The sequence below is a fragment of the Mixophyes fleayi genome, chromosome 3, assembly GCF_038048845.1.
Source record: "Mixophyes fleayi isolate aMixFle1 chromosome 3, aMixFle1.hap1, whole genome shotgun sequence".
In the NCBI taxonomy this organism is placed as follows: domain Eukaryota; kingdom Metazoa; phylum Chordata; class Amphibia; order Anura; family Limnodynastidae; genus Mixophyes; species Mixophyes fleayi.
The window spans coordinates 136,928,196-136,955,808 of record NC_134404.1 but is presented as its reverse complement, the minus strand read 5'-3'; the positions used below and the strand labels follow the sequence as shown (position 1 = coordinate 136,955,808).

The 27,613-nt window shown below is 40.4% G+C and overlaps 1 protein-coding gene across 1 annotated transcript; it reads right to left on the bottom strand.

Annotated features, from left to right (window-relative positions):
• Window positions 1–503: 503 nt before the first annotated feature.
• EIF2B5 (eukaryotic translation initiation factor 2B subunit epsilon) lies at window positions 504–20,737 on the bottom strand. The gene is made up of 16 exons (XM_075202413.1): window positions 20,555–20,737; window positions 19,317–19,441; window positions 16,138–16,323; window positions 15,877–16,054; window positions 15,448–15,528; window positions 15,162–15,239; window positions 14,547–14,859; window positions 13,326–13,471; window positions 13,098–13,236; window positions 12,539–12,640; window positions 12,072–12,179; window positions 11,791–11,881; window positions 11,478–11,601; window positions 3,755–3,880; window positions 1,221–1,331; window positions 504–1,120 (listed from the first exon to the last, which is right to left on the bottom strand). The coding sequence occupies exons 1-16, from the start codon at window positions 20,675–20,677 to the stop codon at window positions 1,061–1,063; spliced, it is 2,091 nt and encodes a 696-aa protein (XP_075058514.1). The 5' UTR covers window positions 20,678–20,737; the 3' UTR covers window positions 504–1,060.
• Window positions 20,738–27,613: the final 6,876 nt, after the last annotated feature.

Here is a 27,613-nt window from a genome sequence, read left to right as displayed (position 1 = left end):
TATTTTGAGAGTATGGAAAGAGAAAACAGAAAAAAAGAAAGCAATATATTTTAACTTGACACTGAACAATATCCAACCTCTGGTTACATTTTCTGCCATCTCACCTAGCTGCATGGAATGTCAAACCTGGTATCACTAACCAGAGTACAGTTGAAAATGAACTCAATCCCCCTTTTTACGTCACAACCGATAGCAGAATTCTAAATTCATTAACAGTAAAGATCAACATTAAAAGGAATTTTGGAATATAATTTAGTCTCTTCTTATACTTGCTGAACTGTGACCTTGGTTTCTTGGTCTGCCTTACTCAATGAGCCCATCAGAGAACACAAATAAATGGGCTTGGAAATTGAATATGCATGTATCCCCTATTCTCTAACTGTGTTTGCTTAGTCCCATGGTAAGTGATCTTTTTATTTTATTATTAAAAATATGCAAATAAAGAGTAATAAAATAAGAGTAATATAAAAGAAAAGCATCCCCTTAATAACTCCAAAGGCAGATAAAATCCATAAAGTCTTTATTTATTCCCTGAAATAAATATTTGCACTCAAAACACGCACATTGTCAGTCTGGTAAGGGTGGGCACTGGCACAGGTAGCCACATAGCAAGCTCCTGACAGATTACGGTGGATCCTTGGTCATAGAGGAATAAATAAAGACATGTGAACACCTTTTCACGAATCAAGTGAGGAGCAGAAAAAATAGAATACGTTTTATAGGTTGTTTTAAAATGAGCAATGCCCAGAGTGTAAGTACAATTAAAGTACTATACTTTATATACCTGCATATATATATTTTCCTTGAATGTAATGTGACTATCACACCACCAAGTAATATATGTTTCAAAGCCATCTTAAACACTTAATCCAGAAAGAATCTTGAAATATTCCATGGTAAATAGACTATGTATTTGTACTGAATGTTAAAAGGAGTCATCCTCTGAATGTAGGCTTCTGCATGCTGGCGCAGGAATCAGAGCAGGGTCAGAGGATCCAGACATACCAGCCACCAATACGTGTGGGAGTAAAGAAGAAAGTTGGGTAACCTCCCCTTATTATCACTCATCACCTGAAGATTCCTCCTCTGCTTCTTCCAACCACTGTATAAACTTCTGAAGCTATGGGGGTAAACATATAGAGTAAATCAAGACATCCAGAGCATCAGCATCAAAAATGGTACAAACTGAAAAGCAATGATGATGTAATGATCACACTCACCACTTGTCTTTTGCGCAACTGCCGGCCTTTGTCTGTTATGTCCGTTTGTGAAAACCAACGAAGAATCATCTCCTCTGCTAGCACATCCTGCTGATAAAATCCCATCAGAACCTGTGGTGGAGTGGGAGATAGCAGGAGGGAACATAGCAAGCATGTTATAGGTAAACAGGGAGCAATACTACAGAATACCTTGTGGTAGTTAACACAATCCCCAAAAATATCATGTGACATAAGTATGCAGGGCCCCAGTTAATCTCATAGTTCACAGAGGCATTAATTGTTTCAACATTGAATGTTTAAACCATACATACCAACTTTTAATTTTTCCCCTCCAGGGGTATACGTAGTTACTAAACTGCGGGTTTGAAAAAGTAGAGATGTTGCCTATAGCAACCGATTAGATTCTAGTTATTATTTATTTAGTACATTCTACAAAATGACAGTGAGAATCTAATTGGTTGCTATAGGCGACATCTCTACTTTTTCAAACCTGCAGTTTAGTAAATAAACCCCCAGGAGTGAATTGGCAGTAGTTATGGGGGTGAGGCACAGCAAATTGTGTCATTTGGCCCCTTCTCCATGGCAAAATGATGTATATGCATCATTCAGTTGTAGAGGGTGGGTGTAAAATGGTGCGACTCTCCAACAAAACTGCACAGCCCTGCCCAGAGGAGACAATGCAAGTGCTTGTGCAGGGTTTGAAATTGCAATACTCTAGCTGTCCCCTCCATGTTTTAATTTATAAAAGTCTATTCTTGGTAAAGAGGGGATTTTTTGTACCTGTAATCCTTCTGTGCTTGCTACAAAGTTGTCCTATCTTTGGCAAGCTAGAGCAAAGGGCTAAAGCTGGTTGAGAAGAAATCTTTTCTCTCTAGAGACATTATAAGGCTTGTGTGTGTAAGAGACAAATACTATGCAGGAGGATGGACAAGAGATATTCAGGTCTATGGGGAAAATTATAGATGTAGAGGAGTTAATTGGCCAGACTTCTCGCCAGTAGGGAATGTTGCAAAGAGGAACATAAATCTTGCACAAAGACTACCATGATCTGGAAATGACTACAATTTGGAAATCCAAGCATATCTTTGCCACAAGGGGTTCTGTGAGACATTCATGTACACAACTCCTGCCAAAATATAAAGGGATCCAAATGCATAGCCTGGCAGCTTGTTTAGTTAAAGACCTGTGCAGAATCCATCATGTTTATACTGAATGTTTTTGTAAACCCTTCAAATGGTAGACTTGATAGACATGAAGTCTAGTTTAGGTGAACTATTTGAAGTGTAACTGAGCAGAGTCTAATTTACAGTACTTTGGTATTTTCATGACATATATAACATGGTATACACCAAGGTAAACTATAGCAAGATTAAACAAACCATTTAATATTTAAATAAATGAAAATGTTTTACTTTCCAATTAGTTTAGAATGTACTACACAGTGTCTACAGTATCTGTGTCTTTAAAAGAAGAATATTCCATTCACAAGCGGTACAGAGATCAATGGAAAGGAGGCAGGCAACAAATAATAAGCATTTCTGCCTGAGAATGGCTTGCATGAGATGCAGATCTTTGGGGAAAACAATCCCCATATTTAGTTTAGGTTAGCTTAAGTTGACTATTCATCCATGGGTTAACCTAGTGTTTATTATGTGTGAACACTTCATGTTGCTGCTCCTTTGCAAAAGTTAATGGGTAGTGCCTTGTTTGACATTTAAGGGTTCTGAAAAATATAATGTTGTCCACCTCTCTTGAGATGGTCACCCACTTACTGCTGTCTTGAGGTTTTTTTTTAGTATCTATTCTAATACCCCAATACTTCATTTGTGTATTTGTGCCTTTGCAGACTAATTGTTCGGTTTCTCTGTGAAACCACGGCTTTTATGCCTGTAATGAATCGGACAGGCGTTTTCTTTTCTTTCTTTTTTTTTAATGTACACATTGTTTTCTCAATTATCCGTTTCTTCCAAAAAAAAACATTTGCAGCCATTAATATCTCTAGCATGTGAACTTATCTCCTCCATGCAAGGATCTTAAATGTAAAATTATGGACATACTGGGGGGAATTCAATTCCCCCCACGAAGTACCACCGCGTTAAAAGTATTACCGTTATTACGGTAATATTAACCCCGGCTTTCTGCGCGCAAAAAAACGGAGTTAAAACTACCATAATAATGGTATTTACGCGCACTATTACCTTTAGGGGCAGATTTAAATCGCACACTACGGTAATTTTAATGCTGGCTTTTGCTCCCGGCTTGCAGAGCGTAGTAACTTTAACAAAGTGAATGTGCCACTTACTCTTCTACATATCTACATATACATCATATCCCAACTTTTAATATGGGTCCTGTAACATTATAAGCAAATAAACATCTTTTGTTGAATTAGTAAAAAAATAAAATAAAAATAAATAAAATAGAAAAAAAAAATGGAACGAGAAAGAGAAAAAAGTAAAAAAAAGTTTGCTGTATACTATATGGTGATAGAGAGAAACACTATTGTACTCCAGATATGTGGGTCGCTTTTTCACCTTTGCAACTGCTGCCCAAAGAGGCTCATGGTCCAAGAAGAAATCTTCCATTGCCCTAAGACAGCATAAGTGGTCTGAAGCACGCTTTATATAGTTCTTGAGAAGTGGGGTCCATCTTTTCAGGAGCTGGGGAAACAAAGTAATCTACATATGTGGTGGATTCAAAGACAAGCCATTTTAACTGCAAGTACACCTGAGTGAATATCCAAAACCATGTTTTTTTATGATTATATTTTATATACTGAGAAAAAGAGCTGTGACACTGCCTACAATCAGAAAACATGAATGCCCATTACAATAGCCCATGGATATACAAGTGCACATAAGAACTGAGTAACGCATGAAAAATATCAATGCACTTTTGAGAAGTTTGTCATAATCCCAAAAAAAAAAGAAAATATGCATGTTTACTGTTAATACATTGAGAAGCTATTCATTCAGCTTATATGAATGAAGATCCAAAAGTACATACAGAAAAAAAAATATGAAATAAAAATAAATAAAATATTAGGTGGAGGGATATTTTTGGGGCATCACTGCTCAAGGACCATTCCATACTCTAGCCCACTGCATAATTGCACCTCTACATCCCTGCTGCCGTCCCTGGTGGCTGTCATATTGAAATACTCTTCACCGATTTGGAATGCACCAAGTGAATGAAGAACTCTCCCTGCAGGGAATTTGGGCTTCCATCAGGTTCTCAGACAGAGATGCTAAAGAGGAAGAACATAGCATTGACTGATCCCCATTCACCCTAGCTGGCCAATGGTCCACTTGAGGTTAGGGACAGTGATAGGGATGAGGTGCTTCCAGGTTGGAAGTTGTCAGATGGGAACTAGGGGGGAGTGGGGGACCAAAAAACAACAAAACACCCTTCTGCTACACTCTGGAGACAACGGAGGCCCCCAATAGCGAGCAAAAAGAGTAATAAAATAATGTAAGCGGGTGAGGGAAAAAACCACTGTGTGGGGTGTTACAGAGAAGAAGAGATGAATCCGTTCTTTATTCCAGTGCCCTGTCTAAACTTAATAATGAAACAAAACCCAACCATCTCTGTATTGTCCTGCCGAAGAAGAAAGCTCAAATCTGGAGCTATGAAAAATAATACCAGTATATTCTCATGTACCTCTGTCGCATTCTCCACAAGGCTCTGTTCTTGGCCTTTTACTTTTTTCATTGTACACCTCTTCTTGTGGGGCACTAATTCGCTCTTTCAGCCTCCAGTACCACCTCTACGCTGATGACACCCAAATCTCTCTTCCCTTGATCTCTACCCTTCTGTAACCAACTGTATTTCAGCTCTATCTCCTTACGGATGTCCCCAAGCTACCTAAAGCTCAACATATTCAAAACAGAGCTTATTATCTTCCCTCCTTCCAGAATCACCACCTCCCCTCAAATCTCCCTCGCTGTCAATAACACCACCATTTCCTTCTGGTGCCTTGGTGCGATACTTGACTGCCCCCAGCTTTATTCATCACATCTGGACTCTTCCCCCAGTCCTGTTGGCTCCACCTTAAAAACATTGCCAGAATACACCCTTTTCTTACTCAACATGCTACCAAAATTCTTATCCATTTTCTCATCATCTTCTGTCTTGACTACTGCAGTCTCCAGCTATCTAGCATTCCCAACATCCATATATCCACACTTCAATCCATCCTAAATGCTGCTGCAACACTGATCTTCCTCTCTCACCACTCCACATCTCCTGCAACACATTGCAAATCCCTACACTGGCTCCTCGTGTTCTCCAGAATCAAATTCACATTAGTCACCCTTACCTACAAAGCCCTCAACACTCCCTTTCATAGATCTCAAATCTCATTTCAAAATACTCTTCCTCTTAGATCTATCTCTGACCTGCACCTTGTTTCGTCTCCGATAACCACCTCTCACTCACACCTACAAGACTTCTCCCGTGCTGCTCCCCTTCCCACTTATGGGATTCCCTATCACGCCCAATCAGACATTCCCACTGCCTTCAAATTTTTAGACGTTCGCTAAAAAAAAAAAAAAAAAACACATCTTAAAGCTTACCTTATCCCAGATAATACTATTCATACTAATATACCCCACAACCGTCTAATCTCCACTCTAAACCACATTTGCTCCCCTTGTTTCAGCTATGCCATTCCATTTAGAATGTAAGCTCTCTAATGAGCAGGGTTCTCCATACCCTTTGATTTCATGTCGGGATTTGTTTTGTCTGCCTTGTATGTCCTTGTGTTACATATGTACTGTTTTCCCTACTGTGCACTGAGGCGCCTGACAAATCTACAATAATAAACAACAACAACACCACTGGAAGCAATTTTGATTGAAGCATACTTTTTGCCTCCATCCCTACTATATGCTACAACTATTTTTTGGCAATTTTGGTTTCCAGCATATGGTTCAGCATTTTGTTGGTAGACAGATCATGAATATATGTTATGTTTTATACACCACAAATGGCTTCTCCACAGAATCGTATTGTTATTTACAACTTTAACATTTTGCTATTTTCTCCTGGTGGGATTACTGAAGTTCCATTCCAAGCAGTCCCCCACACTCCTTTTGCACAATAATATGAGTTATGTTTGGTTGAACTGTCCTGAAAGATGATTAAATCCTCCTCCATAAAGAGACACCGGCCCCTACCAATGCGGTTTTAAAAAAAACCAAAACACTTGCAGGGGTTCCTTCCCCTTCTTGTGAGCTTTGGTCACATGCTTCTTTGTGGTGAAATGGGTTAATGTGAGTGCTGCAGTCCATCTCACATACACACCTATCTATATCTCTATACACACACACACACACACACACACTATATCCATATACCCATACACATATACACAAACTCAGTGGTTACTTTATTAGGTACACCTGCTCGTTAATGCAAATATCTAATCCGCTAATCATGTGGCAGTGACTCAGTGCATAAAATCATTGCAGACATGGTCAATAGGTTCAGTTGTTGTTGTACAGACCAGACAGCAGAATGGGGAAGGACTGTGATTTAAGTGACAATGACTGTGGAATGATTGTTGTTGCCAGAAGTGGTTTGAGTATCTCAGCAACAGCTGATCTGATGGGATTTTCACGCACAATAGTCTCTAGTGTCTACAGAAAATATTGCGCAAAACAAAAAAAGCATCCAATCAGCAGCAGTTCTGTGGGCTAAGACGCCTTGCTAATGAGAGAGGTTAGAGGAGACTGGCCAGACTGGCTCAAATGGACAGGAAAGTGACAGTAATTCAAATAACCATGCTTTACAACAGTGATATGCAGAAGAGCATCTCTGAATGCACAGCACATCGAACCTTGAAGTGGATTAGCTACAGCAGCAGAAAACCACAAAGGTTCCACTCCTATCAGCTGAGAACAGGAAACTGAGGCCATAATGGGCACAGGATCACCAAAACTGTACAGATGAAGACTTAGAAAACACTGATAATCTCAGTTTCTGCTGCAATATGCAGATGCTAGGGTCAGAATTTGGTGTAAAGAGGATTTTTATACTTACGATAAATCCCTTTCTCCGATTCCATCTGGGGGACACTGCTACCATGAGGTTGTAGTTGGAGAGTGTGGAGTTGGCACTTAACTAGTTAATTTTGTGGCTGCTGACAGACACCTCCCCCTTGCAACCCCCTGTATCTAGTCAGTGTATTCTAAATCCCTCAAGGAAAGGGAGTCGAACAACCAAGAAGCAAACAGCAGAAGAACAGAAGGGAGGGAATGCAGTGTCCCCAGAAGGAATCAGAGAAAGGGATTTATCGCAAGTATAAAAATCCTCTTTTCTCTTTCATCATATCTGGGGGACACTGCTACCATGAGGACGTACCAAAGCAGCCCCCCTAAGGGAGGGACCAACCTGGAAGCCCAACTTGTAGCACGCTATGGCTGAAGCTAGCATCTGAGGACGCGAACCCACTGAACCGATAAAATTTGGTGAATGTGTGGACGAAGGACCATGTGACCGCTCGGCATAGCTGATCGGTCGAGGTCCCACTACGCACAGGCCAGGAAGCCCCCACAGACCTGGTGGAGTGTAATGTAATGTGGGTAGGCACAGTCCGGTCACCCTTAAGATACGCCTGTTTTATTGTAAAGGTAAGCCATCTAGCAATGGTTTGCTTGGAAGCTGGCCAGTCTTTTCTTTGGGAATCAATTAGGACCAAAAGACAGTCCGTACGTCCTTTGGACATAAATACGTAACGCCCTGACCACATCTAAATATTCTAAGGAAGAAGCTGCGGAAGCTTCCTGGAATACTGGAACCACTATTTCCTGATTACTGTGAAATCCAGAAACTACTTTCCGTTGAAAGGAAGGGACAGTCCGAAGCACCGCCTTATCATCATGGAAGACCAGGAAAGGCTCCCTGCAGGAAAGAGCCCCAAGCTCTGACACTCGTCTAGTACTCTTCCCCCCCTGTCACCTGGCAGATAATGTTTTCTAACTCTGGTCCAAAAAGTACCGCGTCCCAATAAGGAAGGGCCCCTCCAAGGCTCTTTTGGATTTCGCATCAGCTTCCCAGGACCTAAGCCAGAGGGTTCTTCTAGCCGCCACCCTATCAGCTGACATAAAAGAAGACAAGGATGCTGCATTCTGCGCTGCCTCATACAGATACACTGAAGCCTCTTTCAGGTGTAAAGCCAGGGGAAGAAAATCTGAATACTACAATCCCTCTGTCAGTCGGTCAGCCCAAGTTTCCATTGCCCTAGCAACCCATGCAGAAGACAACATGGGTCTAAAGGAAGTACCAGCTGTACCATAAATGGACTTTAAAAATCCTTCCACCTTACGATCTGTAACATCCTGAAGATTGGCGGAGCCCAGAACTGGAAGAGTAGTGTGGCGCACTAGTCGTGCCACCAGAGTATCCACTCTAGGAACTTGTTCCCAGCGCACAATGTTATCTGGCTGTAATGGGTACAGGGACAAAAACCTACGTGGAACCACTATTTTGCGATCAGGCTGTGACCAGGTTGATTCTGCAATCTTCCTTAATTCTGAAGAAGGGGGAAAATAAACCATGGGTTTTTTAACCACCTTAAATAACTCCTGGTTAACTGGTCTAGGCTTGTCAATGTCCACAAGGTTTAAAGCCCGACATACTGCCAGAACTAGATCCTCCATGCCCTGGTTTCTGTTTGAGTCATCCAGGTCGAAGACCTTTACCTGGAAATCAGAAGTTCCCCGTCCTCCTCTGATGATGCCTCAGAGTCAGAGACCAAGAAGAGAGGATGGCTCATCCTGTGTCTCTTGTTTCTAGACCCCAATAGTCCTGGGTATTTTAAAAACCGGTTTAATCTATACCACTAACCAAGGCACTGGACTAGGCCGGTTCCCCCTGGGAAAGGCCTGAAGGAGTTAATGAGGATGGAAGGCCACTTGGACCTACCCCTGCATTCTCCTCTTGTTGGGACAGTGATGCCGTCCGGGCTACCCCTACTAATGCGGTAGAGGGGTGTTCAGCCACTGAGGTTTCTCTCCGATGGTTCAAAAGCTGCACCAGAGAATCCACTGACTGTTGCAAAGACATTGTCTAACTTGGTTCCTCCATGGCTATAGGAGCTGAAACCTGCGACCTCACAGCCTATGCAGAGGGACCCCGGGTTCTGTTGTCCCACAGGTAATTTTATTTTACATTTTGAGCAATTATAAAATTTAGGCTTGGTAGTTTTCCCCTTATCAGACATAATTACTGAATAGGAACAATACCGGAAAAGAAAGTATAGTATACAATCACACAAGGTACGGAAATGCCTTTAAGGGTACGTTTGCCCTTAAAAGCATTGCCATTTTAAAATTAGCTGTCAAAGTCGCCGGATATTGACGAGTTACACAACTCGCACATTAATACATTTACCCCAGGAGACTATCAGTCTTACGTGCAGTAGTCATGCAATCCACATAGATACGCAAGCCCCAAACCACGTCCAAAACAAGAAGAGAATCCTGGGACAACGCAGGAATAATGGTGGATGATATACTCCACAGCCATGGCGTTGTCTGACTGGACCCAAATAGGCCTGTACCGCACAAGGGACTGTGCTTGAGTCACTGCATTGAAGACCACCCGTAACTCGAGAACATTGATGGGCAGCCTTGTCTCCTCCCGGTAAACAGCCCCTGGAGATGGTGGTTCAGAGTCATCGCCTCCAAGCCTAGGAGGCTGTAGTCACTACAGTCCAATCCCACACCGAACATGGACGCCCCTTACTGAGATTCTTCGCCTGCAACCACCACAGCAGGGACTGACGGGTCACTTGCGACAGCTGGAAAAACTGTGTTGCCAACTGGGACTCGGACCTTGGGTTCGAAAGTTCATGAGTGGAAGCAAGCAAACGTAACCATTTCGAAGCAAGACTCCATACGCCCCATCAGTTTCATGTACTGAAGGATGGAGACGATTCTGAAAGATAACAATGTCTTCATCTGTTTTTTTTTTTTTTTTAACAGCCAGAATCTTGTCCTGGGGCGAAAACACCTTTTGGCACCTGATGTCGAACAGGAGACCCAGGAAAATCAATCACTAGGTAGGAACAATGCTGGACTTCTTTCAATTGATAACTTAGCTGGCTGAACTTCTTCCGATTGATAACTCCATGCGATTGCAGTGTTTTCACCGTCAAACACAGGCGAGTCCAGGTAAAGGGCAGAACTTGCTTTTATCAGGAGATCTTTGTGGTACGATAATACAGTCACCCTTTTGTAACGTAAAGGCACTGTCATGACAGCCATCACCTTCGTAAATACGGTTGGTGCTGTTGTCAGACCAACGAGTAGGTCGGATTCCATCTGGAAACTGGGCATCCTGAAGTGTGTATTTAGGAATTTGAGATTCAGAATGGGGCAGTGGAACAAATCTGTTTTTTTCTTGAAGGAAGAGGTTTTAGTAATAACCCAAACCTCTTTGTTCCTTCAGAACTGGGACAATCACTCCTGAAGCTAACAGGGACTGAATAGTCCCCTGAAGAGTCACCCTCTGGGCCCCGTCTCTCGGAAAGGAAGTGGATAGGAAACACCAGAGAGGCATCCCAAAAAGGTCTAGGATGTAACCCCTGTCCACCATGCCCCTTACCCAGGCGTCTGTAGAATAACTGAACCACTGGTCCCAAAAGAGAAGAAACCGAGTCCACACCACCGAAGTTCTGGGTGGGGGAAAGAGGAAGCCATGTAGACTGCTTGTCTGCTGGGTATAGTGGAGAACTGATGATTTCCATCCAGAGGGTATATAGAGGGGGGTGGAAGGCCAGACAAGTTTGTTAGTTTTAGTGCCTTAAAAATGTCCCCCAAATGGTAGTGCCACAGAAAATCTTGATTTTGCATGTTGGTACAAAAATAGGAGCACTTCTGTATTAAGGGCAGAATGCCCTTGAGACCCCCATCATCTGCTGCAACTTTCTATGCAGATGCATGCACTTAGCTATAAAAACAGGGACATTTGTACAAAAGTAGATTCATAACAGTGTAAAAAACACTTGCAATGTGAGACTGTATTTTTGCATGGTCATACTTCGACTGCTGAATTAGAGAAGTACCTGTTTCCTAACATGACAACTTGCTGCAGACATTCAAGAGATCATTATAGAAATACAAGTCTAAACCTTTTAAGGGTGTCATATGTTTGTATATAGATCCATGTCAAATAGTGTTTTTTTTGTTTTAAATGAATATTAAAAAAGTATTGAGTTTCCCTGAAAAATAAAAAATAGTAGCCAACACTTACAGGTAACAAAGCATTGCAGTACGGATTGACATCAAGCACCCCATTCAACTGCTGCATAGGGAATTCCAAGACCACCTTGCATAAAACTTGCATCACTTCCACAAGGGAGATGTTATAGGCATATCTGTAGGAAAATAAAACAGCGATAGGTCAAAACCTGCTGGGAGAGATTAATAGAACCCAAGGATTCCTTCACTAACCTCCAAAGCCTTTCCAAATAACCAAGTAAAGCAATCTATTCAATTCAACAAAAAAACATTAGGGCTGTTTCTAATACATTGTTGTTAATGAAAAAACTAATTTTCCAACTTACTTGAGAGAGTTGATTTCTAGCACAAGATTGTCACAGGAGATGTTCTCTTCTACACCCCTCTGCAGAGTTCCCAAAACCTCGTTCTGAAAAACTGCAGAGTGGAACAGCATCAGTATTAGGAAAATCGAAGGAACAGAGCAGTAACTTTCTATAATAAAGCTTGAATGGAGGAACAACCCTCAATTATTAAATATTTTAGCAGAAATACATTTTGAAAGATACCAAAATCACAATCTACAAAGTAGGGTCAGAGTTAAGAAGTCTTTGAGAACAACATTCACCTTTAATGTCATCCAGAAGAGGGGAAGCTGGGCGACTGTCTATTTGCTCCGAACATACACTCTTTCCACTATCGCTGTCACTGTCCTCCTCATTGGTTATGGTGAGGCCTGCAAAAGGAAAACATATCAAATCATGACTGTGATATAAGAGGTTTATTACACCTGTAAAGTGCAGTATGAGGATATCAATGCTCCTATTTTGGCATGTCAAGTTGAAGTTTATAAGACGAAAAGATGGTGGCTTTGTAGACACGCATATAATTTTTTCTGACATTGATGTTTTTGCCATTACATTTGCAACACCTCTTTTTTGACTATTTTGCACTGTGCTAATTATTATATTTGTAAAAGCTATTTTTAGCACTACTACTTTGCAGTTCCCCACCACAAAAACAAATTAAATAAAAATAATCTATATACATTGCATTTCATCCCTGACGCTCTGTAAATGGTATTCCACTGCTTACCCCAGAGACTCATCTGCAACTCTTCCTCTTCTTCATCTGGCATCACTGAAGACTTCCATACGTAACCTTCACCTTCTGATCCAACCTCTGCTTTGTTGTATACTGTTTAGAGGATAAAGAGATGTACGAGAGCAGTTATTCCAAAGGGTGCAAACTGCTGGCCACAGTATGTGCTACACTCATCAAGTACACAGAGAAGTAAAAGCACAGTGAAAAGCCAGAGGCCAAACACGCTTGCTAACACACTGTGAGGGGAATTCAATTAGGTGCAATGTTGTGAGAAACATCGCTGCTGCATATTTTTATGATTAATACAGTAAAATATCTGCCTATTTGAAAAAATCTTGCGGCCACCATGTTCTGAGGAACACTGGCTATTTAAATTCCCGTCTGTGAATGGGCAGAGCCAATACAGTGCATCTCAGGGCATTTTTCACATGAGGTCATCCTTCATTTGTTTAAAATAAACTTGTATCATCTGTAGGGACCAAGATGTTATACTAACCAGACTTTTTTATTTTAACAATATCTTCAAGCACCTGATTATTTGCCTTATTACCTTTGACCTTCGAACGCTCATCCTCTTTGCCAGTTGCTGCATCATCACTGAATTCATCATCATCATCTTCTACCTCATCTGGATGATGCAGAGAAATAACAGTATTCTCTGGAAGCTCTATATCGGGGCCAACAATGACCTAAGGTAGAGATACAAAAGCCAGTCATAGATCAATGTTGTTCAAGTGTGCACTTACAACTGAGATGTTACCACTTACTGTTTCATTACCTTTGACGTTAGGACACAGCGTGGGTTGATCTGTACTTTATTCTTCACAATAACATTATTGCAAATTATAGACTTTCTAATTGTGACATCATCTTCAATGTGAACACCATCCCAAATATACACATTGTCCAGAACTACTCTATCTCCTGCCAGAGGAACAGAGGAATTGTGAGACAGCTACATAATATATGAACATACAATGATAGCTGTCTGCACTATCTGTTTAAAGAATTTCTGATCATTTAGGAACCCAGTGTAAATTTAGACAGAATAACACTAGTAGCATTCAAATATTATACTAACCAACACCAATATAGCTTGTAGGAGCACTCCAAAGTAACTTTATATTTAACAAAATTAACAATTTTGATTACTTAGTAATGTTACTGAGGAATTTCATGGTATGTAAAGAAGTGTTCCATAATGCCCATTAAAGTAAATTTGACATTGTATTTAACATCATATAGCCTCCTATATTTAATATCATTCTTAGAAATTGCAGCTTTCAGCTATAAATATATTGTAATAGCTTACCTCTGTAACATACCTATGAGATATGTGCAAGTCGCTTACAAGGGAGCAGTGCATACATTATTTACTAACACATTATCGGACCACTGGGAGGAGTACATACAGAATGAACTGTGAGATTACAAACAAAATCCATTTTTCACTCCTTTGGTTGTGTTTCAGCGACACGTATAACAAACAGACGAATACATCTGTGTTATTACACCCCACATCTCAAGTAACATTGAAAGTGTTAAAAATGATAATTTTTATGAACAAGATAATTAATGGCATTCACCAAAATGTTGATGATGGCCAAAGTCCTTTGATTGTAGAATTTTAGCTTACTGTGACAAGTGTCATTATTTCTTAGTTAAGTTCATGATTTCAATACACTGTTAGTTACACACCAAAGAGTAAATTTATCAAGCTGCTGGTTTGAAAAAGTGGAGATGTTGCCTATAGCAAGCAATCAGATTCTAGTTATCTCCAATTTTCAAACCTGCAGCTTGATAAATTTATCCCCAAGTATTAAAACCAATACTACCCATGATTTATGGCAGCATTAGCCAATAACGGAATCATTTGCTATGTTCACAACACTTACAATAACCTTTACCATTACATTGTCAACAGCACGCAACGATTACCTTCTCCCTTACTAGCCTCCATCTCTTCCCTCATTCCCTTCTGTAATCAGATATGTCTCACCAATTCTGCAGTTTCGCCCAATACTAGCATTGCTGATGTTGCATTTTGCCCCAATGGTTGTGCTGCTCCCAATCAGCACATTCCCATTCAGGATGCTTCCATGGCCACGGCTGACTTCTGACCCCCTGTAAATATTATGACGAGAGTGTGTATATTTCTGCACTTCCTGGTCAGTGAAGTTGGTTTCAGGGGTTATAGGGTAGAGCCAGCGGCACAGGATATCAGAAGTTACAGCCTCGTACATTGACAGGTTGGAAACACGAGCACCATACTCCTCCTGAGTCACGTGAAGGTGGATCTGATTCCCCAAGATCTGCATGCACACAAAAAATATGTTATAATGCACTGTACACTAATCGGTTAACCAAAACAGTACAATAAATAAACCCACATAAAGATGAAATGTATCAAAGTATTCTCTCCAAAAACTGCCATGTAAATGGCATACTGAAAAGTTTCTGTTCCAGAACTGGTGTTACAGGAACCTTATGTTTATCTGCATATTTGCTAAGCAACCAAAGTGTTGCTTCCAACTCTCACAACAATGTTAGATCGCTTATCACTCTCCCCACCCCACATTATGTGACCACCTTCTTCAGTCTTGGCGCATCTCACCTCTTCGTTAACAAGGATCCCACGAACAAAGTCATCTCTAGTTTGGTAATCAAAGTTATCTGTGAACAGCTCAGCAACCTACGGAGGGGGAGACATTGCAGTGCAACAAGAAAAATTAGACTGTGGATTTCTACACACATGTATGTATGTATGTATGTATGTAATATATATATATATATATATATATATATATATATATATATATATATATATATATATATATATATATATATATATATATACACACACACACACACAATTATACACAATGAACACGGTTATTCACCTGTGGAGAACAGATGCTAATGTGACAGTCCAGCAAATCATGACGCAGCTCTATCTCATCAGTCTTACTCTGGAAGATACTCTGAGAATAGATAAACCAAAACATTACTGCAGGATTCATCAAGAATACTACGTTTTCTCTGGAGCAAGTTTCTCACTCATGGTCCACCACCAATTACTATAGGAGTGGCTCAAAAACAACAGAGATGGCAGGTGCCCAAATATAAGATGGCAACAATTTCCAGTGAAGCTATTGACTACCATGTAGGCTTAGTTGGCCTGCCAGTGGTCCTACAAGTCTTTAGATGTACAGCTCTTTTCCACATACTCCTAAAATGTCCTATAAAGAACTGCCTAGTGAAGAGGCTCATCTAAACAGAGACTATACACAATTCCTACCACTAGACACAGAAAAAAGTTGGTCTCTAACCATAGGGAAATGGTAGCGAGTCAAGTCCTGGCTTTTTTGGTAAAGCAGCACTCTTTTTTTCTTGCTATCCACAGCAATGAGAACATCATCCTCCTGACACCTTGTGTGGTGACCTGGAGAGGACTCCTTCAGGATCATGGTCATAACCGAAATATTCTTCTCCAGCTTTCGACGTGATCTGCAACAAAAGATGGACAGCAGTTTAGAACGTTAACTAAAGTACAATAAGTAAGTGTCCAGTGGAAATGTACAATATCATACCTGTGCTCTTCCAAAGCTGCTTCAATGTTAATATTAGACACCACATCTCCAGTGACCAACACAAAGTCTGATCGCAGCAAAGACTTAGCATCCACATCTCTGAGAACATCTCCAAGTGAGCGGTAAAGCTCTGAGGTCACCACACGCACTACATTGGAGCTAGTAGCCCGACACCACTTGGAATTCCTGCCCAGAAATAAATAACACCAGTAGACAGCTACACATATACTGGAAGTTCTAGGAGATATATATATATCTATATCTATATCCAAAACAAGAGATATTGAAGGAACATTATGCTTAAATATTGAATCATGGGTTTATGTGTGTCGCTGACTACTAGGTAAAACAAGCGCACTCTTAATTTGGGAAAGATTTTTCATTCAAAAGTTGCATAAAGAAGATAATTAGCTTACTGGGTGGCACTGCTCTATTGCGGTCCATTTTATTTGTAGTCTGGCAAAACAAGCAGTACACTATGGGTGTTATGGTGTACAATGTATACATATTTACATGTATTTTTAAGCAGTGGGCATACATACACAACTGATAACATGATGAGTAGCCTAGGTAACCTGATCTAGCATAACAAAATGAATACATTAAAGTTGTCCATACATAACTAGATTAAGCAGATCATTAACCGATTTGGGCACATGGAGCAGATTAAATTGCCCGGTTCTGGTTGTTGAGGCACCACTCTGAGCAGCCAGCCTTAAGGCAAGAGTATAACGATGTGCTTGCTTGCATGGCTGAGTCAAACAATAGCCCACATGAGGCCATCGGGGTGATTGTTTGACCCCCTTTTCATCCATATCAGATAAAATGCAATACAGTCAGATAGTAGGAGTACAGGAGATGCAATGGTTGGTCAATCTGATCCAACAAACCAAACAAAGCAACAAAGATCTTATAATTTGTGGGCAACTTAAAGCTGCCTACACAAAACATGAGTTTCAGATGTAATTTCACCCAAATCGATCCACCATGCTTTGGTGTTCTCCCCAGCACCTATTTCCCAGGTTCTTCACCCGGCTGTATTTACTTGCCACCCGGATCTTGGAGCCCAACAGAGTCCTATTATAATAGAATAAACCATTGTTTCTCCTATAAGAACAGGCACTATGTGAGCACTACAGCCAGCAGTGTGTTAGACCACTCACCACCAGTCCTGGCAGGTGTGGGCAATAACCTCCAACATTTTTCAATATTATTACAAAGTATTACAACTGCCGCCACCAGACTATTTGTTAAAGCCACCCGGCTGACAAAATGTCCTGGTGAAACTTTTTCCCATGACCATGCATTCTGTCTATTAGACAGCAAGATTCACCACTTGGTGTGCTCTTATCTAACTAGATTATTATTTTAAGCTACCTACATATGCTGTAATATGGATGCTGATAACAAGCGATTGGCCTAATATTGCAGCCGCTGTGGACCCAAAACTATAACAATGCCAAACAATAATTAAAGAGAATACAATGTTTTCAGGCATTGTGATAAACCATGAACACAAGATCACGGCTATAGGCCAACGATAGTTTTTTAACCACACTAAGGGGCATATTCAATTGTCGGCGGAAACGCCGAAAATGTCGTGCTCCGCGCACTATTACCGTTATTACAGTAATAGTGCGCGTAAAAACCGTTATTACGGTAGTTTTCTCGCTGGATTTCAGCTCACAGCTCCCAGAGCTGAAATCCAGCTTACTATTACCGTAATAACGGTATTAGTTTTAACGCGGCGGGGAATCGGAAGAACTGAATATGCCCCCAACTGTCCCTAATGAAAGCAAAATATATCTGTTTGTTAAGCCTTAGTAAAGAAACAAAAGAGCTAGATCTAGTCTAATATGGCCAATTTGAATAATGACACTGTAGTTCGATTCTCAGGGCATGTGACACAATCAGCTAATGGATGCCCATCTTTAAACCCACATACATAGAGATTCTGTGACAATCTGGTCTAAAATCAAATATATGATCACCACAAAGACATAAACAATTGTTATATATAATATATACATACATACAAATATACACACGCACACCTTTTTACACAGCCAATAACATGTTATGTACAGGTTTAACTATTTTTTGGTCACATTTTATGTAAGTAGATATCTTCTTGGTTGCAAAATTGTATAAACCCATATATTTTGTTATATATTTGTTGAAACTAAAGTTTAAGAAACAAAAAAAACAAAAAAAACCCAAAACTTACTTGCCTACAGCAAACTAAATTATAAGGGATATTTGATAAGCCATTGAGTATTCACAAATTGTGTCTTCAATGCATATATATCAGTGTATCACTGTTTCTTTATTAGTATTATCAAGTTAATAATTGAAATGTGAAAACAGTCTCCTATTAGGGAAATCACCAATCATCATCACCATTTATTTATATAGCGCCACTGATTTTGCCTGTGAATATATTTACCAAAAGCGCCAACAATGAAATCTTATAGTTATGTCACTAATTTGAAAAAGATAGATTATATTAAAATTACAAACAATAAATGAAGAGACCGACTGTTCCTATTTTAGCCTTTTATTTAAACAGAATGTTCACATGTACAATCATTACTCTTCTGTTTTTAATATTTTGCCTAAGAGGATGGTTTTACTTCAATGTATATAAATGCAATTAATGTTTTATCCATTACTACCCTAGAGCGGCACCTATAGGAACACACTTTTTTTTTTTCCTTTTAGGTGTAACATTTTAAAGTTTACCTGTTGCCTACAAACAGTGGAAGCAGCCAGTTTGTAAGCTGAATAAAAATACATAAGAAAGCAGCATATAATTGTACTAAAAGACAGCAGCATGACTGAGGCAATAAAAGCTATTTTTGTATTGACGTATAACATTGAATATTAGTATGAAACACCATACAAAAGTAACCATTGCCTCGTGAATATTTGATCATGAAGTGCTTTAGTGATGTCAATTGTTTCTAGGTGGAGATTTCATGTATAATGGGTTAAGCCTGCAAAAAAAAAGCTGCCCCCAACTGTGCGCATTTGACAGGGTCCCTTTACACCTTATTTTAGAGAAAACAAAAATAAGATATTATCACATCTGCTGACGCAAAAGAAAAATAGGATATCCACCCAACATAGATTATGCTTGGACTTTAAGAGGGTGCAGGGAGCATGTATCTTTTTTTTACCTCAGGTGATCTTTTATTTCATTTGCCATCCAGCAGCAAAACACAAATGTTTCTTTAACACCAGTGGCAGTGAGGAATTCCAGTGTATAATCAATTAAAGCCACATTAGCCAGAGGTAAAAGAGCCTGTAACAAATAGAAATAAATAAAAAAAATAACAAAACATTAAAGGGCATGGTAGGTGGCCTTAACAAAAACTTGCCCAAATGTTACACACATGTGAGAAATCAAAATATTGTTAACACTGTCATTTGGTTACCATAACAAATATATGTTCTGCAAAGGTCCTTGCAATGAGATTATATATATATTATATACACACACACACACATAATAACTAGCAATCATATCATTTACAGACTGATTGATAATTTGCTTCTATAACAGATCTAGAACAAAACCACGATACACATTACAAACATAATACAACAGACTTATACTGTTATATTAAACCAAACTATGCTGAACTGTAAGTGAACAAACATATTTAAAACAAGATTAGGAAAATATAGACCAAAGATTTGCAGTACTGTTTAAGTCATTGCAACCCTGCATTAAAAAGGCACACAAAATAAATGAGCAGAATCAGATAGACATCACAAACAGATATCATGTAATTATGGTAGTATATAGGGCCTTAACTAGGGCAGTGCAACAGAGGCGACCACCCAGGGCACAAAGCTGAAGGGAGGGCACAATTTAGGAATATTTTGGGTTAATTTTGTTAAAATTGAGGGCTTGGGGGGCGGCATTGGTCTTTCTCGCCCCAGGCACTAGAATTCTAAGTTACGGCTCTGGTAGAATATATCAATACTACAATGAAAGGAAATGTTGTGTCTAACATGTGGTTGGAGGTTGGAGCAAAGCTGGGACTAGGTGATAACATGTCATTTTTAAAATAGGCCAAAGCTGCAAATATTGACAATGATCATGCTTTAACAGAGGTTGGAGAAACCTTCTAGGATTACAATATTAGTACAAAGCCTACATAAATTATTTTCATTGAATTTTACTTATAACTGAATCTGAGGACCACTGGTATATTAATACGTAGTAAAATAATATTATTAATCAATAGAAAACAAAGCCTCAGATGATAGCGGATTGCTCACTTTTTTTTTTATTTATTTTGTCGGCTACAACTGCTTAGACACAGGTACTGTAGCTGTTCTGGGGCTGACATATGTCATCTGTCAGCTTTCTGTTCACCGCAACTCTCACCCATACTGCAACACTTACCCGGGGCCGGTCCTTGGTAATGGGGTAAAACCTCTTGTTGAAGCTGTCCGCTACCAGCACGGCTTGTAAGGGAGGCAGCTCGTCATCTCCCCCTGCACCTCGCTTCCCCACCCGCGCAGCCATGTTACTCACTCATACACTCTTTACCTCCCCGGCCACCGTAGTCGGTATCACTCGGCGCTTCCTACGGTGGCCAACAAGAGTCATGACGAATCGGCATTTGGCTGATGAACATTCACCCATCTTACTACACCTTCAGGTAAGGCGGCCATCATAGTACACCTACATCGTTATTCGTTACATTAACAAAAACACAAATTATTTAATCACACGACAGAGTTTAATGTTTTTCTGGCGGCAACATGAACAAATTGATGCTGTGGTATTTTATTGTTGATTGGCAAGGCATGCTGGAACTTTTAGTTCCACAACGGCTTTTCTTCGTACCTGTGACTTAATAGTAAACAAACCTCTACTACAAATGTCATGAATAAAATCCGCTCTGGGCTATTGTCAACATAGTATATTGTGGGAACCCCACACTAGATCTTGACTGGGTTACATGCGGCCGAATCCTTAAATCGGTCGTACATTAAATTTCAATTAATTTAGAATAAAAGATGATTAACAACATTAATTACAGTTAATATTCCACTTGCAATTAATTAGTTATATTTGATGGGTTGCAATGGGACTGGTCTAATCCTATTTTTTTTACTATGGCACCTGATAACCTCCAGACAGCATAAGTGGCGCAGAATATGCCTGCAGTAGCAGTGATAACCAGGGTTGCCAACTCTGAAAAGAAAAACAAGCAACCGTTTAGTGAAAAACAAGCCCAAAACAATCCTAAAAAGCCCCCAAAAAAGCCCAACTTACAAGGGACAGTCCTTTTCTATAACACTAATTTCTACACTCAATCTCCATTTAGTAAACCTTTATAAACACAAAAGGACACATTTCTACACTGATATGGCAAAAGAAGAAGCAAATGCAGTAAATTACCCTTTTGAAATAGGGGAAACTCACATGGCTGCAGATTCAATAATCATCCCCAAATACACACAGATTCTTACTAACCATAATTACACCACAGCATCGCCCGGCAAGTAAAAAAGGCAAAATCCACAACATACGTGAACTGAATATAATGTATGCAAGGACACTGGTATGTCTGTACCAGAAAGCCCCATGATATAACAGTATAAAATATGGCTCTGAAAGCAGTCATATGACATGAGCAGCTACTGAATGGGACGGGAGGGTGTTATATAGCAGTGTTACCTCTATAAGTGCAGCAATAGTACAGACACAGCACTTATTTCAGCATGTTTGTGCAGAAAAAACCCCAACAAAAAACGATTATGCAGCCTAAGGACTTGAAGAACGTGTCCAAGCCCAAAAACAAGGCAGTGAAAAAAATACAGCAACTTAACAAAAAAAGAAGCCCAATTCCGCTTGTTATAAGCGGAATTGGCAACTATGGTGATAACTTCTAATATGTATAGCAGTACTTAGTATTGGTTATATTGCTTCTAGTCCTTTTGGCTAAGATCAAGTGCAGTAGTGGCAGTGCTATACTTTATCCTTTGGCCAGAAGGCTAAGGCACCAGAGAAATTTGCCCGAGTGGAGACATTGGTGGCTGATGAAGCACCATCACATGATTTAACTCGTACATTTTTCCACTTTTCTTTTAATGTGTCACCTCCTTTTGACCTATGGGCGGGAGATTTTTTTATATTTGCCCGACCATTAGGCAGAGACTGTACTCAGTTTGTCACTTTAACTTTTATCTTTTTTTCCCCACATATCTAGGGGGTGCAGTATGGGCTTTTACAATTGCCCAAAGATCTAGGCGGGCAGCTGGCCCTTAGGTTCCCAACCCCCTGAAACTTTGATGCCTTCTCTTCCTGCGGTGGGCAGTAGTAATAGTGCCCAATAATGTGCCACTAGTAGTAATAGTGCCCAGTAATTTGTCACCAGTAGTTATAGTGGCCAGTAATGTGTCACAAGTAGTATTAGTCCAGCAGTGTCACTAGTAGTAATAGTGCTCAGTATGTGCTACTAGTAGTAATAGTGCTCAGTATGTGTCACTAATAGTAATAGCATCCAGTAATGTGCCACTAGTCGTAGTAGTGCCCAGTAATGTGCCTCTAGTTGTAATAGTGCCCAGTAATGTGTCATTAGTAGAAATGCTGAGGGTTCAGCCAAGTACACAAAGTGTGGGGGTTTGGTAACGTGCAACAGAGTTTGTAAGCATTGCCTGGGTAGTGCGTAGCATGTAATAAAGTACACTAAGGTGTTGGCACTGGTTGGACAGGATATAGTGGGCAAAAAGGTACACAGATGTGTTGGTACTGTCTGAACAGCACGTAGCGTGACATACACAGAGGTGTTGGCACTTGTAGAACAGAGCAAGGCAGTGACTGTACCGGAGTAGACAGATGACAGTAACACAACCAAATACACTGGTGGAGTCGAAAACGCCCACCGGACTTCACCAGGGATCCCCGCAAGAGGATATGGACTTTGTTCAGTGAGGACCCAGGCTGCAGCCCAGTGTAGTTGGTTCCCTCTGTGAAAGCAGTGCTTATTGTTTGTTTAGCAGCAGAAATCACCAGGTGTGTGACGAAAAATGCCAATCTTTATTTTAGAACACAATTAATCGGCAAGAAACAGTATATGCAGAGTATCAACTGCAGGATATTCTATGTAGACTATTAGGGTCAGAATCATATGCAGATGGCTTTGCAATCAACAGGCAAAAAATGCAGGATACATAAAGTCCCTATATCAGAGCAGGAGATTAACCCAAATTAGCAGACGTGTTACAGCGGAATGTCACAGTGTACTGATCGGCAGTGTATAACAAAGTTCATAGTATCCAAAGTATTCTGAGACAGACCCATAGTCTCTCAGAACAGTTCTCTGCAATAGCACTTGAAGCAGTACAAAAGTCAATGCAAATTCTTTGAGTGGATTTGTACAACTAATGGTCAGGATGCAGGCCAGGAAAGAAATGGAGTAGCTGAACACCACAGAGACGTACCATCAGATGTTGGCAAGCAGAACAGGTTGTATAAATGGTAATGGTACCGCTGTTGCGGCTTTCTCAGGACACCACCACTTCAGTCAGGAATGGAGTGCTGAGAATTTGGCAGGTAACAGGAACATGAACGCTCAGACAGAAACAGGAATATGAACCAGAATTGTAGTCAGAAGTAGCCAGAGATCAGAACCAGGAAGTAGACACAAGATAATACAGCACTTAAACCAGGACGCTACCTCTAGAAGCAAAACACTATCACTGGCAAGGATGGGACATACCTTAAATAGTGCAGGTAACCAGTCAGAATAATACTGATAACACACCTGCAATGCAGCTAAGCCTAATTGAAAGCAGAGATCTCTCATACACAGGGAAATGCAGCAGAATCTGACATCTAACAGAATCCTAACACATACAGGTAGCACACTTGCTTTGCAGTTCAAACTAATTTAAGGCAAGTAGCTCACACACAGAGGGAAACAGAAGCAGAATCCTAGCACTTAGCTGATATGAGGACTCTGCCGAAGCACCGCAGATCGGAATACAGGTATGGGTGTTGTCGCGGCTAGGAATATTTGTGGATCCCCAACCTCTACTTAGAGGGTGGTGGAGACAGAACACGCTGGGATAAGTTCAGATGGAGAATCACAATGAAGAAATACACAGACGATAAAGTAGTGTTGCAACTTTAGTATATTGTTCAATGGTGCAACAGCAGTAATAAAAGGCATGTACAACTCAGCTGTGCTAAGCACACGGTAGTTGGGAAATAAAACAATCACATCAGTACTTCAAGTGGTAACCAACAGCATGAAAAACAAGCAATACAGTTCAACACTGAGATGATGATCCAGAACACTTGTAACCTTATAACACAGACAGCAATAAAGGAGAATCACTGACACAGCTTGGAAGTCCGATGACGATAGTAAATAGACTTGGCTAATCCAGATGGAATGTGATTCACTTTAGCGGATGGTGATAGGTAATGTAACGGTTCTTGTCAGCGGAACAACAGATGTATATATATAGTCCAAGAGCTTGGTGAACTAGAGACATGCAATAGAATGTTGCTAGAAGTACAGCGTAACAATAGAAGTCCAACACACAGAGAAACGTAAGTTCATCTCTTTGACAGAAAGCAGCTGACATCGCACAGAACTTAATTAAAGGAACTGGCTCCTAGCTCGGCAATGATTCTTAGAAATAGTCCAGCAATTCACAAACAGCAGAATGATAATAATAGCCGTGCCAGACCTAGAACCACAGATGACCAGAACTTGATTGTAGACAAGTTCAACAGAATAATGAACAGCCGAGCAGAGCGGTAATGAATCCAATCAATATGAGCACAGTTTATGCAACTCACGACAGTTCTATGTGCAGATGAAAGTTCAATGAGTAGTTGCAGCTTAGAGATGACCCATGAAATGATATTCAGCAGGGTCAAATAGAGATCAGCGATGACAGGCAATCTCGGCAACCGAATAACATCCAGGAGACACTCAGGGAGTTAGGGATGCAGCCAGAACCCACGATAGTGTGAGTAACACGAAGATCAGGCAATGAATCCCTGATCACAAGAGGTTGATATAGTCTTCAGTAACCAATAGAGATGGGCGGGTCCGGTTCTCCGAGAACCGAACCCACCCGAACTTTGGGTATCCGAGTACCGAGCTGAGCAGCTCGGTACTCTCCCGCCCATTCCGAATCCAAATCGAGGCCGAACGTCATTGTGACGTCGTCGGATCTCGGGGCTCGGTTCTCGCGATACTTCAACTTTATAAATACACGCCTCCACAGCAATCCATCGCCATTTGACAGAGGGAGAGAGCAGGGTGTAGTCATAGGCTAATTAGAGCAGGGACAGAGAATACAATATTGTTCTTGCAATTGCTCTAACCAAAATCGCTAGTGCAGAGAGGAGGATAGAGGTTTATTATTTTTTCTTCATATTTGGCACTCCCCAGCGCTTTTGGGGTGTCCCCCATAATTGTGCATAAATATTTCTGGCTGTCAAAAGTCATATCTGTCAGCAGTATCTACTAAATAATTTTTAGCACTCCTCAGTGCTTTTGGGGTGTCCTCCCTAATTGTGCATTAATATTTCTGGCTGTCAAAAGTCATATCTGTCAGCAGTATCTACTAAATAATTTTTAGCACTCCCCAGTGGTTTGCGCTCAGAATGGATTCAAAGCAGTCCACATATGATCTGAATGAGCAACCAGGTTCTGTCACCAGTCCTGATGTTAGTGTTCCCAGTACGTCATCTGGCCAAGGCGATGTCAAACAACAGAGTGTTTTCAAATTAGTGCAAAAAACAAAAACCAAAAAATTTTTTACTGTATTGAAGCGAAAAAGAAGTGTAACTGAGCAAAAGTTAAGTGACGATAAAAAAAAAATTGCAAGCATGCCATTCTACACACGCAGTGGCAAAGAGAGAATGAGGCCTTCACCTTTGGCTATTAGTGGCAGATCCCAAAAAGTTACCCAGCCTACAATTGGTGCACAACTACTGTTACGCGTCAAAGCCGAGCTGCAAGATAACAGTGAGGCATTACAGGAGAATATTTGCTCTGATTCGCAAATGACAACAATCCCTGTGGAGAGTCCATCCAACAGTGGGATGTCTAATCGTGAGCATTCTGCTGATGTGTGCCTTAATAGCCCGAGTGTAGCCGGTGATACCCAAATTGAGGATGCCACTTTGGAATTAGAAGAGGATGAGGGGGAGATTTGTGTAGGCGACGAGGGCGCTAATGATGATGTTGATGATTATGATGCAGACAGATACCAAATTGCCTTTCTCAATTTCTATTTATATTCTAGATTATATAACGGCTGGATAGTTTTCTATTTTACTCCTAGTGGAGAGAGGATCTGATGCAGACAGATACCAAACTGCCTTTGTCCATTTCAATTTATATTGTACAGTATATAACGGCTGAATTTATTAGTATTTTATACAAGTGGAGGGGGGCCTAGAGAGACAGAAACCAAACTGTCTTTCTTCATGTCAATTAATATTGTACAGTCTATAATGGCTGGATTTTTTTGTATTTTATACAAGTGGAGGGGGGCCTAGAGAGACAGAAACCAAACTGGCTTTCTCCATGTCAATTAATATTGTACAGTCTATAATGGCTGAATTTTTTGGTATTTTATACAAGTGGAGGGGGGCCTAGAGAGACAGAAACCAAACTGGCCTTTTCCATTTCTTTACATATTTAACTATAAGTGTAGGGTGTAATATACATTCAAAGACGATGGCTGCATTGCCAATATGCATAGATGGAGAGGAAGACAATCTGTTTTGTGTGTAGAATAGGCCTACCAACGAAGAATTAAACTGTTTTTTTGGATGATTTATTACCTCAACAATTAGATTACTTGTCTCTAAAACAGTTGGAGCACTAAATTGGGTTAATTTAGGCCCAAAAACATGGATTTTCCCAAAAAATAGCAAAACAAAACGAAACGAAACCAAAACCAAAACCAAAACACGCAATGGCAGTTTTGCAAAACCAAAACCAAAACCAAAACATGACGGTAATCCAGATCCAAAACCGAATCCAAAACCAAAACACGGGGGTCAGCGACCATCTCTAGTAACCAATAAGCTTCAGAAGGAGGTTTCCAATTAGGATAACAGAAAACAGCTATGAAAAGGTAGAGACTCTAAAACAGGAGACAAGCACCAACATAGTTCCTTAAAGGGCAAGTCACACAGCAGCACCTAGTTATGAGAGCGGTGTGTGACAGGTGTGCTGCTGTCAAGGAGACTGGATACTGGAGTTGAAGAAACACAAAGAGCTGCTATGCTTTCTACTATAGTCGTGAAGCAGGAGTATCAATGTTGGACAAAATTGATACTCGGGCACTGATGAGTGCACTGAGCAGCTTCTAATAGTGGCTGATTGATTGGTGATTCCCCGAATGTGTCATTAGTACTGGAGGCTAGTGGTAACTAACAGCTGGGTTCTGTTAAGGATTCTACTTGGGAATTGCA